At 38.2% G+C, this 14,637-nt stretch overlaps 1 protein-coding gene across 1 annotated transcript in view; it reads left to right on the forward strand.

Moving 5' to 3' along the window:
- The window catches only part of Cfap47 (cilia and flagella associated protein 47), a 316,226-nt gene that overhangs the window by 56,232 nt on the left and 245,357 nt on the right, over positions 1 to 14,637 (forward strand). Inside the window, 1 exon segment of the mRNA XM_075957827.1 lies at positions 13,302 to 13,396. Coding sequence (XP_075813942.1) covers positions 13,302 to 13,396 — 95 coding nt within the window.

A 14,637-nucleotide genomic window follows, 5' to 3' on the forward strand; every position in this document is an offset into this window, starting at 1 on the left:
GTTATCTGTTAGAATCTCAGCAACAAGTAGATGATTCACTGAGAGGGCTTAACTAAAACGATCTTAGAAAATGAATTGTGTGTGGAGTCTAGGGCAGTATTAAAAGAAACAGAAAGTGAGTGGAAGCTGCTGTTATCTCTAATCCTGAAGGAACAAGAGGAAAAAGTACGTTGACAATCTAGGAGACTATGATATTATGTACAATAAAGCAACTAATTAAGTTCTACAGTGACAAAGCAATGCAGCCTTTGGTAGAACTGCAACCAAGACCTGTGAAGGAGTAGAAGGATAAATATTTGACTTTTTCTCACTGCCTGCTTTGGACTATTTTTGCTGGTGCTTTCTATGGTGGAAATTAGTCAGGAGAAGTAGCAAGGAAGCTTTACTTATTGTTTTGGAGAAGTCAAGATAAAGCAAAGAAATATGAATATTAGGTCAAGGTGACAAATGGTGGCTACATAAGTAAGTCAAAAATCAGATTTTTACCATATAACATGACTAATAATGCAAGACAGTTCCTCCTATTGTGTTAAAGCAATATACATTGTTCAGAACATAGTCTAGACTCAGTTATCAGAACATTGATACTTTACACATCTTAAGGAATTGAAAGAATATGAACAAGGATATATGTGAAGGAATGGGAGTAAAGTCCTAATAAGAAGTTACTGTCATTCGTAATTGGAACATGAAACCAAATTTATGAAGGTACCTTTCCAGATTCATTTTATTTTATGAGACAAACTTATAGCCTGGCTGGCTTGGAATACCCTCTATAGATGAGGCTAGTCTCAAAGAGAGCCATCTGTCTCTGCCTCTCAGGTGTTGGGATTAAAGCCTCTGTGAACTTTTGTCTTAGACATTAAGCAGTACAATTACAGAATTTACATGCAGTCAATGGCATAATTAGGCTTGGGTTTTTCTTATGGAGTTCAGTTGATAAGGTGCTGGGAGAAAGATAGGGAGATAGATGCAGTAGCCACAAGAGTGAGAAGTGGTGATAGCTCTGGACACAGGCAGGGGAGCTTGCAATTGGAAGGAAGAGAGTACAAAACAGAGAAAAGAGGAATTACCTGACCTCATGATACAATAGATGCATGTATTGAGAATGAGGGGGGGACTTCCAATCATCTCTGAATTTTAATTCTAAGATTCGGGTAGCTGAGAGTTCAGTTCTAAGAAGAAAATGCTGGAGTCAAATCATGATTAATTAGGCACTCTGTGTTTGAATATCTCATTTAGTTGTCCATGACAATTTAGAGTAGACTGTTTGGAATCTACATGAAATTTATGTTCATTTATTAAAATACATATGTTGAACCAAATATTAGCCTTTTGACACTTTATCATGGGTACCCGTGCCCCTTTGTTCCATTACTCAATTCTTCTTGACAATTTTTGGCAAGCTGCCTGGCAGAGTGCTTTTCTCTTGCCTCTAGTTCAAGACTCTCTTCAAGGACACTAAGTTATCTTTTCGAATGCATTTCTGTTTCCAACCCTTTCTCCTTATACCTGTTCCACAGAGAATTGCATTCAAAGATTTGATCACTTTTCTCTACTTAAAAAGCTCTATCAGGGGGGCTGGAGAGATGGCTCAGAGGTTAAGAGCATTGCCTGCTCTTCCAAAGGTCCTGAGTTCAATTCCCAGCAACCACATGGTGGCTCACAACCATCTGTAATAGGGTCTGGTGCCCTCTTCTGGCCTGCAGGCATACACACGGACAGAATATTGTATACATAATAAATAAGCTCTATCAGTTTCCTTTTATCAATAGCAGTGTTTCAGAGCAACAGGCTGCACAAAGTAAACAAAGCACATTAGTTGATTTTAATAGGTAGTAACAACAAAACACTTTTAAAAACCATTCTGAAAATTTATCTCATAAATATTTTAACAGATAAATGACTACATTTTCCAGCTTATTGCTTTCCAACAAAATGCTTTAAATCATATTTGATAGAGTGACTTATGGGAAAAGTAATGTTTACATACATTTATGTACAACTTGACCTTTTCATTCTAGTTTCTGGTCAATGTAGTCACCATAGACTGTGTTTTAAACCCATACTATATTATACATCTCAATAGCACTGAATTTGCCTTCTCCTAGAATAATACATACCCTGTCTCAATGCTCCTTGAGGTCTTACTTTTTTTTGTTTTCTTTTTTTATTATTAATATTTTCCGCCTCCTCCCTGCTTCCCTTTTACCTCCCCCTCCCCCTACTCCCCACCCCCTGTAGTAATAGGGGCGGCGGGGCTGCGTCCCCAACACCCCAGCCACCGGCTCGGCTAGCTTATGCCCCGAAATAATTACACAGACACTGTATTCATTTAAACACTGCTCTGGCCCATTCCTATCTAGCCTCTTCTAGGCTAATTCTCACATCCTGATCAACCCATCTCTAATAATCTGTGAGCACCGGTCTTACCGGGAAGATTCTAGCCTAAGTCCATCCTGGGTCAGAGCTGGGGCATGGCGTCTCTCTGAAGCGTCTGCTCCGGAGAGGAGAGCTGCGGAGTCTGACCTCACTTCCTCCTCCTCCCGGCATTCTGTTCTGTTTACTCCACCTACCTATGTCCTAACCAATAAAAAAGGGCCAAGGCAGTTTCTTTTTATTTAACCAATGACCTTCCTCCATCATTTCCCCTTTTTCGGTTTAAACAAAAAGGGCTTTAACTTTAACATAGCAAAATTACATATAACAAAAGTTATCAAGTAAAAGTTACATCAGAAACATTTATACATATAACAAAATTGACCGTAAATCTCTATCAATAAAGCAAAATCTATACTAATGCAAATTATTCATACCTATATGGCTCCAACCTAGAATCTTCCCGGTAAGACCGGTGCTCACAGATTATTAGAGATGGGTTGATCGGTATATCAGAATTAGCCAGTAAGGGTTAGGGCTAAAGGGCCAAGCAGTGATTAAAAGAATACATTGTCTGTGTTGTTATTTCGGGGCAAAAGCTAGCCGAGCAGGCGGCTGGGGTTTTGGGGACGCAACCCCGCCGCCGCCCCATATTACTACAAATGACGCCCAGACGTGTGGCTAACTGAGTCCACAGAAAGCCTGAGAAAGCTTAGAAAAGAATAAAGCATGTTTCTTATGGCAATTTCTTGGGTCTGCTCTGCTTGCTAGAGGCAAAAGCGCTCTCATATAAGAGAGGCGTCCTGACTCAGCTTTAGCTGCAAAGCCTGCAGCTCATTAAGAGGTCCTGCCACGAAACACTTAAACGGTGTTGACGAAAAGCTGAACACATGCTTTTCGGTTTTCAGCCATAGCAGGAAAAAAGCTGCGCCGTTTAAAAATGCCGGCTTTCTGGGCCATCCTGCCAGGGCAAACTCTGACTGTTTGAGGCAGGAGGGCTGGCTACCGAGAGAGGATTTGAGTGTTGTCTGTTGTAGCTTGCTGGCTGGCAGGGACCTTGAAACGCCATAGAGGTGTGGCTATAAACATGGCTGCAGCCTGTATATCCGCCATGAGGCTGGAAAGCTAAGGAATGGACTGGATCTAGCTGGCAAAGCCACGGCTTTAGTCTTACTGAGATTGCTTGGCAAATTAAAGACTCATGTGGTCAGAAACAGAGAGATATACAGTAAAGAGAGATTCAAAGACAGAGAAAAATTCTGAATGGTTTACAGTGTGTTAAAAATATATGCAGACTAAAAGTTAAAATTCTTAAAGTAAACCTCTGTGACTTCAAGGTGTGGTAGCACACGCCTTTAACCAGTGCCTAAAAGGCAGAGACAAACAGATCTCTGTGAGTTCAAGGTGTAGTAGCAAACACCTTTAATCCCAATGCCTCGGAGGCAGATACAGGCGGATCTCTGAGAGTTCAAAGACAGCCTGGTCTACAGATAAGCGCTCAAAAAGCAAAAAGTTAACCTAGGAATGTCACAGCTTAGATTCTTAAGTGCCTAGTGATTTAAAGGCGCAAATCAAAAGTGCTCCTGGATAGTAAAAATTTGCAGATTCACAATAGGACAGATTCAGACCACTAAATGAGTCACACTGTTGGATGAATGTACGTTGGCTTGGGAGAGAGAAGAAAAAGAATATAGAGAATAAGGTTAATGGTTTAAAAAAAAAGGTAAAGTCTTTAAAGAGACAGAATAAAGTAAAGTGATAGAGTAAAACTAAGCCACGTAAAAATGGAAAATTCACAGAGAGTCTGGATTATGTACATTGTGTTTTCTTTAAAATTTTTGACTGTGAAGGAGCTAAGTACAGAGAGACATTTCATTACATGGGCTGCCAAGCTAAACCAGAATGGATATAAGGGTATTACGATTTCAGAATTTGGGTCTAAGGATATGATGCTTTGGAGAGAGTCTTATTTTGTTTTCACAGAGGATGAGACCCTGTTCATTTCTTCTATCCCGATTTGGTATGATAGACCACGATCTCCCGAAAAGTTCCTGTGAACACCCTCAAAAAATTACTTCGCTCAACTGCCAACTGAGATGACCCTGGCACACAGGTTATACCATGAAAGACCTAATTAACGACGCCCCCATTCAGCAGGAAGCAGTTTGGAGAGAAAAAACTGCGCCCATGTTCCCAAATATGGTTTATAAGTTCTTTTACATTTAAAGGGGGAAATGATATAGGTATGAATTTGCATTAGTATAGATTTTGCTTTATTGATAGAGATTTACAGTCAATTTTGTTATATGTATAAATGTTTCTGATGTAACTTTTACTTGATAACTTTTGTTATATGTAATTTTGCTATGTTAAAGTTAAAGCCCTTTTTGTTTAAACCGAAAAAGGGGAAATGATGGAGGAAGGTCATTGGTTAAATTAAAAGAAACTGCTTGGCTCTCATTGGTTAGGAGATAGGTGGGAGGAGTAAACAGGACAAAACGCTGGGAGGAAGAGGAAGTGAGGTCAGACCCAGGATGGACTTAGGCTAGAATCTTCCCGGTAAGACCGGTGCTCACAGATTATTAGAGATGGGTTGATCGGTATATCAGAATTAGCCAGTAAGGGTTAGGGCTAAAGGGCCAAGCGGTATTTAAAAGAATACAGTGTCTGTGTTGTTATTTCGGGGCAAAAGCTAGCCGAGCAGGCGGCTGGGGTGTTGGGGACGCAGCCCCGCCGCCGCCCCATATTACTACAACCACCTACTTGCCTCCCCCTCCCTCTCCAGTCCAAAGAGCAGTCAGGGTTCCCTGCCCTGTGAGAAGTCCATGGTCGTCCCCCCTCCATCCAGGTCTAGGAAGGTGAGCATCCAAACAGGCTAGGCTCCCACAAAGCCAGAACATGAAGTAGGATCAAAACCCAGTGCCATTGTCCTTGGCTTCTCATCAGCCCTCATTGTCTGCCATGTTCAGAGAGACCGGTTTTATCCCATGCTTTTTCAGTCCCAGTCCAGCTGGCCTCGGTGATCTCCCAATAGATCAGCCCTACCGTCTCAGTGGGTTGGTGCGCCTTTTAAACTTGTTGCATCTTCTATGTCCTATGGGTAATTGGTAGTCTCATTTGAACTGTTAAGTAGATGGAAATCTACTTTTTTTTTTACTTTACTATGAAAATAGCCAGATTTTTCCAGTTAGTAGAGGAATCTATGTACATGTTTTGTTTTTTGTTTTCACTTTAATAGTGTGCATATTCCATAAGGTACAATACCATATTTATAATTTTAGTTTTTAGTAAAGTTGTTTATTCTAGTACTTGGCACATAATTAATATGAGAACATGATCATGTAAAGAGAAATATACCAGAGAGCAACAGGAAATATTTATTTTATAATATATATATATATATATATATATATATATATATATATATATATGTGTGTGTGTGTGTGTGTGTGTAATAAATATTTGTTTAGCTAAACTACCTTATTTTGTAGTTATGTGTCTGCCCTAGTTAGCTATTCTTTGATGTTTCATATTGGTATATTCTGTATATTTTCCCAGGCCCAAAAATTTCTAGTGTTAGTATATAATCAATGGACTCATTTGTTCCATGGTTTGCCTATCATAACATAGGTAAGTGAATTTGAATGAGAAGGATGGAGTAAGTTGCTGAATTTGATTTTCAGATAGAGACGATTAAAATTTATTATTCCCAGATTAATGAGGTAAATGTAATGAGCAAATTAGACTTTAAAAGAGTGTTTAGTGTAAAAAGAGTGGTTCTACTGCAGTTCTTACTTGAACGTTTAGCAATGAGTTTCTGTGCAACAATTATATTTTTGCCTAATAGCTTTATTCTTTTCTGTGTGCTTTCTTTTTTACTGTTTTTATTGACCTATATATTTTTCTCCACTCCCCTCCCTTACTCTGTCCTCCCCTTCTACCCTCTCCCATGATCCTCACACTGTCAATTTACTCAGGAGATCTTGTCTTTTTCTACTTCCCTTGTAGAATAGATCCATGTATGTCTAACTTAGGTTCCTCTTTGTTGTCTAGGTTTTCTGCGATTATTATTTGTAGGCTGGTTTACTTTGCTTTATTTCTAAAACTCAATTATGAAGGAGGGAGTACATATGATATTTGTCTTTCTGGGTCTGGGTAACCTCACTCAACATGATGTTTTCTAGATCCATCCACTTGCCTGCAAATTTCAAGATGTCATTATTTTTTCTTCTGTGTAGTACTCAATTGTGTAAACCTACCACATCTTCCTTATCCACTCTTCAGTCGAGGAGCATTGAGGTTGTTTCCAGGTTCTCACTGCTAATGAACAAATACTGCTACTATGAACATAGTCAAACACATGTCCTTGTAGTATTATTGAGCATCCTTTGGGTATATACCCAAAAGTGGTAGTGCTGGGTCTTGAGATATGTTGTTTCCTAATATTCCGAGAAATCGCCATACTGATTTCCAAGAAGGTTATACCAGTTTGCACTCCCACCAGCAGTGGAGGAGTGTTCCCTTTACCCCACAACCTCTCCAGCATAAAAGTTGTCATCAGTGTTTTTGATCTTGGCCATTCTGACAGGATTAAGATGTAATCTCAGAGTTGTTTTGATTTGCATTTCTCTGGTGGCTAAGGATGTTGAGCATTTCCTAAGTGTCTTTCAGCCATTTTAGATTCCTCTGTTGATAGTTCTGTTTAGGTCTGTACCCTACCTTTTTATTGGATAATTTGTTCTTTTTATGTTCAATTTCTTGAGTTAATTGCTTATTTTGGAGATCAGCCTTCTGTTCAATGTGTGGTTTATAAATCTGTTCCCATTGTATAGGCTGCCATTCTATCTTTTTGACCATATCCTTTGCTTTACAGAAGTTTCTCAGTTTCAGGAGGTCCCATTTATTAATTGTTGCTCTCAGTCTATGTGTTATTGGGGTGTAATATTGTAAGTGATCTCCTGTGTCATTGCGTTTAAGTGAACTTCTCACTTTCTCTTCTATTAAGTTTAGTGTGGTTGGTTTTATGTTGAGGTCTTTAATCCATTTGGACTTGAGTTTTGTGCATGGCAACAGATATGGATCTCTTTTCATTCTTCATGTTGATACCCAGTTATTCCAGCAACATTTGTTGAATATACTTTTTCCCATTTTATATTTTTTGCTTCTTTGTCAAAACTCAGGTGTTCATAGGCATGGGGATTGATATCTGGATCTTTGATTCAGTTCCATTGGTACTCCTGTCTGTTTTTATGCCAATACCACAGTAGAGTTTGAAATCAGGGATTGTGATTCCTCCAGAAAGGATTGTTTTGGCTATCATGAGTTTTTTGCTTTTTCATATGAAGTTGAATATTGTTCTTTTGGAGTCTGTTAAGAATTTTGATGGATTTTGCTGGGCATTGTATTGAATCTCTAGATTGCTTTTGGTAAGATTGATATTTTTACTACGGTAATTCTATCTTCTGAAGAGTGATGTGTGATTCTGCTCTATATGCTATGAATATGTTTTATTGCCATTGCTTAATAAAGAAGCTGATTTTCGCCAATAGCTCAACAGAAGATTGCCAGGCTGTAAAAGATATATAGAAAGAGTAGGCTGAGTCAGTGAGACACCATGTTCTCACTGCAGGAGATAATTGTGCCTGAACCTTGCCGGTGAAGCAAAGCCACTTGGTCCTACACAGATTAACAGAAATGGATAAGAGCTTGCTAAACAGACGCTTAAGCTATTGGCCAAACAGTATTGTAAATAATATAGTTTCTGTGTGGTTATTTTGATTCTGAACTACCACGAACGAACGGACAGGCCCTGATAATGTAAAAGCATAGAGGATCTTTCCATTTGCTGGTGTCTTCTTCAATTTCTTTCTTCAAAGATTTAAAGTTCTTGTCGTACAGGTTATCACTTGTTTGGTTAGAGTTACTCTAATATATTTTATGCTATTTGTGGCTATTGTGAAGGGTGATGTTTCTCTGATTTCTTTCTCAGCCAATTTATCATCTGTGTAAAAGAGGGCTACTGATTTCTTTTTTGGAGTTAATCTTGTATCCCACCACATTACAGAAAGTATTCATGAGTTGAAGAAGTTCCTTGGTAGAATATTTGGTGTTGCTTATGTAAACTATCATATCATCAGCAAATAGTGAGAATTTGACTGCTTCTTTTACGATTTTTTATTCCCTTGATCTCCTTTTGTTGTCTTACTGCTCTAGCTAACAACTCAAGAACCATATGGAATAGATATGTAGAGAGTGGACAACCTTGTCTTACTCCTGATTTCAGTGGGATCAATTTGAGTTTCTATCCATTTAGTTTGATGTTGGCAATATGCATGCTGCATATTGCCTTTATTTTATTTAAGTATATTCCATGGTGAATGATTTTTGTGATGTGTTCTTGGAATAGGTTAACCAGTATTTATTGAATATGTTTGCATCAACGTTCATGAGGGAGATTGGTTTGTAGTTTGTAATTCTCTTTCTTAGTAATGTCTTTGTATTGTTTGGGTATCAGGGTAATTGTAGCCTCATAAAAAGAGTTTGGCAATGTTCCTTCTGTTTCTATTTTGTGGAACAATTTGAGGTGTATTGGTATTAGTTCTTCTTTGAAAATCTTGTAGAATTCTATGCTAAAGCCATTTGGTCCTGGGCTTTTTTTGTTTGGAAGGTTTTGATGATTATTTCTTTAGCAGTTATAGGCCTATTGAATTTGCTTATCTGGTCTTGATTTAATTTTGGAAAGTGGTATTTATAAAGAAATTGTCCATTTCTTTTAAATTTTTCACTTTTTTGGAGTATAGGTTTTCAAAATATGTGCTGATGATTCTCTGGATTTTCCCCATGTTTGTTGTTATGTTACACTTTTCATTTCTGATTTTGTTAATTTGGATATTCTCTCTGTGCCTTTTGGTTAGTTTGGATAAAGGTTTGTCTGTTTTGTTGATTTTCTTTAAGAACCAATTCTTTGTCTCATTGGTTCTTTGTATTGTTTTCTTTGTTTCTATTTTGTTGATTTTAGCTCTCAATTTGATTATTTCCTGCTCTTTAGTGACTTTGCTTATTTTTGTTCTAAAGTTTTCAGGTGTTCTGTTAACTCACTAGTGTGAGATTTTTCCAGTTTGTTTATGTAGGCATTTAGTGCTATGAGCTTTCCTCTTAACACTGCTTTCATTGTGTCCCAAAAATTTTGGTATGTTGTGTGGTCATTTTTGTTGAATTTTAGGAAGTCTTTAATTTTTTTTTAGTTATTTCTTCTCTGACTTATTTGTGACTCAGGTGAGCATTGTTTATGTTCCATGGGTTTGTGGGCTTTTAAAAATTAGTGTTTCTGTTGAATTCTGATTATAAGACATGGTGATCCAGTAAGATACATGGTGTTATTACAACTTTTTTGTATCTTTTCAAGTTTTCTTTGTTACCTAGTAAGTGATTAATTATTGAGAAGTTTCCATGAGGTGCTGAGAAGAAGGTATATTTTTTTTATGTTTGGATGGAATGTTCTATAGATGTCTCAAAATCCCCTTTGAGATGTAACATCTGTTAGTTCCCTTATTTCTCTGTTAAGTTTCTGTCTGGCAGACCCGGTCAGTGGTGATAGTGGGGTGTTAAAGTCTCTCACTATTAGTGTTTGGGGTTTAGTGTATGGTTTAAGCTTTAGTAGTGTTGGTTTTGTTTTGTTTTGTTTTCATATGACAGTGCCTGTGTATTTGACGCACAGATGATTAGTATTGAGATTTCCTCTTGATGGATTTTTCCTGTGACAAATATAAAAAGTCTTTTTTCCCCTTTTGATCAATTTTTTGTTTCAAGTTTATTTTGTTACATATTGGGATAGCTACACCAGCTTGTTTCTTAGTTTTTTAAAAAATTATTATTATTATTATTATTATTTTTTGATTCTTTTTATTATTATTATTCTTATTTTTATTGAAAAAAGCTTTCGCCTCCTCCCAGCCTCCCATTTCCCTCCCCCTCCTCCCACTTCTCTCCCCCTGCCCCCACTTCTCTCTCCCTCCCTCTCCAGTCCAAAGAGCAGTCAGGGTTCCCTGCCCTGTGGAAAGTCCAAGGTCCTTCCCCCTCCATCCAGGTCTAGGAAGGTGAGCATCCAAACTGGCTAGGCTCCCACAAAGCCAGAACATGAAGTAGGATCAAAACCCAGTGCCATTGTCCTTGGCTTCTCATCAGCCCTCATTGTCTGCCATATTCAGAGAGTCCGGTTTTAGCCCATGCTTTTTCAGTCCCAGTCCAGCTGGCCTTGGTGATCTCCCAATAGATCAGCCCCACTGTCTCAGTGGGTGGGTACACCCCTCGTGGTCCTGACTTCCTTGCTCATGTTCTCCCTCCTTCTGCTCCTCATTGGGACCTTGGGAGCTCATTCCGGTGCTCCAATGTGGGTCTTTGTCTCTATCTCCATCCATCGCCAGATGAAGGTTCTATGGTGATAAGAAAGATATTCATCAGTATGGCTATAGGATAGGGCCATTTCAGGTTCCCTCTCCTCCGCTGCCCAAGGAACTAACTGGGGACATTGCCCTGGGCAACTGGGAGCCCCTCTAGGTTCAAGTCTATTGCCAACCCTAAGATGGCTCCCTTAATTAAGATATATACTTCCCTGCTCCCATATCCACCCTTCCTTTATGCCAACCATCCAATTTCCCCATCCTCCCCTTCTCACTTTTCTCTCCCCATCTCTCCTTACCCCCATCCCACCCCACCTCCAAGATCCCAATTTTTTTTCCCCGGCAATCTTGTCTACTTCCCATATCCAGGAGGATAACTATATGTTTTTATTTGGGTTCACCTTCTTATTGAGCTTCTTTAGGATCACAAATTATAGACTTAATATCCTTTATTTATGGCTAGAAACCAATTATGAGTGAGAACATCCCATGTTCATCTTTTTGGGTCTGGCTTACCTCACTCAAGATAGTGTTTTCTATTTCCATCCATTTGCATGCAAAATTCGAGAAGTCATTATTTTTTTACCACGGAATAGTACTCTAATGTGTATATATTCCACACTTTCTTTATCCATTCTTCCATTGAAGGACATCTAGGTTGTTTCCAGGTTCTGGCTATTACAAATAATGCTGCTGTTAATATAGTTGAACAAATGCTTTTGTAATATGATGGAGTATCTCTTGGGTATATTCCCAAGAGTGGTATTGCTGGGTCCTGGGGTAGTTTGATCCCGAATTTCCTGAGAAATCGCCACACTGATTTCCAAAGTGGTTGCACAAGTTTGCATTCCCACCAGCAATGGATGAGTGTACCCCTTCCTCCACAGACTCTCCAGCAAAGGCTATCATTGGTGTTTTTGATTTTAGCCATTCTGACAGGTGTAAGATGATATCTCAAAGTGGTTTTTTTTGATTAGAAAATATTTTACTCTTAGGTGATATCTGTCTTTGAAGTTGAGGTGTGTTTCTTGTATGCAGCAGAAGGAGGGATTCTGTTTTTATATCCAATCTGTTAGCCTGTTTCTTTTTATAGGTGAGTTGAACTCATTTATATTAAGGGATATTAATATTATATTACGGGGTATTGATAGTAGCTGCTAGTTCCTATTATTTTAGTTTTCTTTTTTGGTAATGTGTGTGTGTGTGTGTGTGTGTGTGTGTTTCCTTCTTTGAGATTTGCAATTGTGAGATTATGTATTGTCTGTGTTTTTGTGGATGTAGCTGACTTCCTGGCATTGTGGTTTTCCTTCTAGTCTTTGTGTAGGGCTGGGTTTGTGGCTAGGTTTTTGTTAAATCTGGCTCTGTTATGGAATATCTTGTTTTCCACCCATCTTTTCTTCTGATTGGTATAGGTGGTATCATGTCTCTGGTGATCAATCTTCCAGGTGGCACTTGATCCAAGGGTCAGATGGTTACTCCTTGTTGTTTAGTCGGGGACCACAGTTCCTGTTACCCTGGAGGTCGCTCTGCAATTCCAGTGGTCATTCAGGCCTGCTCTCACAGAGGTCATTTGCTTGGCCTGCTTTTAAGGAGGTCACTGCCTCAGTCCTGGTCCTTTGGAATTGCTGTCTCTGGTCTTCTCACATGGAGATCGCTGGCTAGGGCCTGGTCCTGCTTAGGTTGCTGGCCCAGGCTAGCACCCAGAGAGGTCACTGGCTTGGGCCTCCTCCTGTGGATATACCTGGCTAGTGCCTGGTACTGTGGAGGTCCTGGTTCTGGCCTGGTCCCGGCCTGGTCCCACAGAAGTCACTGCCTTGGGCCTGCTCCTGAGACATTTGCTCATATCTTTATTCTTGAAATAATCCCATTTTGACAAGAATTTTTCTTTGGTGAAATTGTTTCCTTTTCATTATTTTGTTTTTGAATGACTAATATTCTTTGAGACTCTACAATAGTAGGGTGGCAATAGTTAATACTAATGCGTCTAATATACATATGCACATATGTATGTTTCTGAAATGAAATTTCAAGTGTTTCCTCAGAAATAAATGTTGGACATTTCAATTAATTGATAGTCTTGTAAATTTTTGATTTTTCAGTTGATCAAATAAGACCTGGTTTGTTTTTGCTTCCCCTTCATTGCATAGTTCCTTTTTAGCTATTCTGAGACCAATGACTAAGTCAGTTCCTTTGACCTTGCTCTTCATTCCTTTCCACGTTCATCAGAATATTACTATATTTTTTCAATTTTGGAAAAATTTTATGATAATATTTTTATTATTTATTTTCTGATTCTATGTTGCATATTTTGATCTGAGGTTTGGTATTATAAAGTTGGAATGAAGAATCATTGTTTACCAAGAAATTTTATCCAGCTTTACCCTTTGGTATTTTAGTAGTTGCCTTTTGATTGCTATGAATATAATGATGACATCCTTAGGGTTCACATTAAATAATATCACTATATCACACAAAACACATGCATATATGTAGATAGGCTTATATTGTTTTATTCTTTTATAGGAGAGTCCAAAAATACTGATGCTCCTTATATGTATGCCATAGAGGTAGAGGAAGGCACATCTGTGGAATGTGGCATAGCATTTTCTCCTGTAGAAGTAAGTTCAGTTTTCTGTTACTCATGTTATGGAATACAAGTGGGATTACAGATTTGCTATTTTAGGAATGGATTAGATATCACCTAAGTTTTGCTTTGAATTGGTATTCTAATATGTGACTATACATAGCTATAACTTTAAATTAAGTAATCAATAAATATATCTAATTCATGGTGAACTATGATTAGATTGTCTTTGGTGTACTTACTACAAAATTTGAAGTATGGTATGTGGTAAAGAAATGATAGGGTTCAACTAATAAGAAAACCACTTATATTCAAGCTGCCTTGTGTTTTATAATTGGTTTTGAAGGTGATTCTTGGAATCATTATCTGAAATCCCCCAAAATGGTATGAGCAATTAAAAGATGCCATTTCTGTGATGCTTAGTTAATATTGTTCCCTTGATGCCCAATGTTATTTTTAAACTGGAAAAATCTTCAATACAAAAGAAAAAACCTTTTATTAGAGTGTGACTGTAAAAAATGGGTATCTCTGCCTAAATTTAATAAGTTGTAGTATGCTTTTTTCAAATTTCTGAACTATAAATGATAAGGAGACTTTTTATTTAAAAGAATTTATTCTTATTTGCCTTGGTGTTTTGCCTCCACTTATGTTTGTGTGTGAATGTCAGATCTTGGAGTTACAGACAGTTGTTAGCTACTATATGGGTGCTGGGAATTGAACCCAGGACCTCTGGAAGAGCAATCAATATGCTGTTAACTGCTGTGTCATCTCTCCAGCCCCTGGGAGCTTCTTTTTGTCAATCTTAGTTTAATATTTATACATCAAAAGTAAAACAAAATAAAACAAATAGACAAGAGGCAATATAGTCAAATTACTTGTACCAGTAAGTACAGAAAATGATTTACTATGTGAATGCAATACTAATTGCCCCCAACCCCCCACCTCCGTCATCTACCTTGACATGTCTGCTGAGTGTTGTCATTATGTGGGTTATGTTTAGGCAGATACATTGTTTAGATATCATGAATGCTATTTGCCTTATATCTAGAAACACTATTTAACAGCCATACAAGTTCGCTGACACTTAAAATCTTCCTAACATCCGTATTCCCTGAGCCTTAGGTATTGTGGTGGCCTTGTAGATGTACCAATTGTGAGAATGGTCACCCCATTGTCACTTATTCTCTGAATGTCTACAAGCTGTGGCTCATTTTAGTTGCCTACATCTGATGCAAAGTGCTTCTTTGATGAGCGGTAAACATCATTATGCTCATC

The sequence above is a fragment of the Microtus pennsylvanicus genome, chromosome X (genome assembly GCF_037038515.1).
Source record: "Microtus pennsylvanicus isolate mMicPen1 chromosome X, mMicPen1.hap1, whole genome shotgun sequence".
In the NCBI taxonomy this organism is placed as follows: domain Eukaryota; kingdom Metazoa; phylum Chordata; class Mammalia; order Rodentia; family Cricetidae; genus Microtus; species Microtus pennsylvanicus.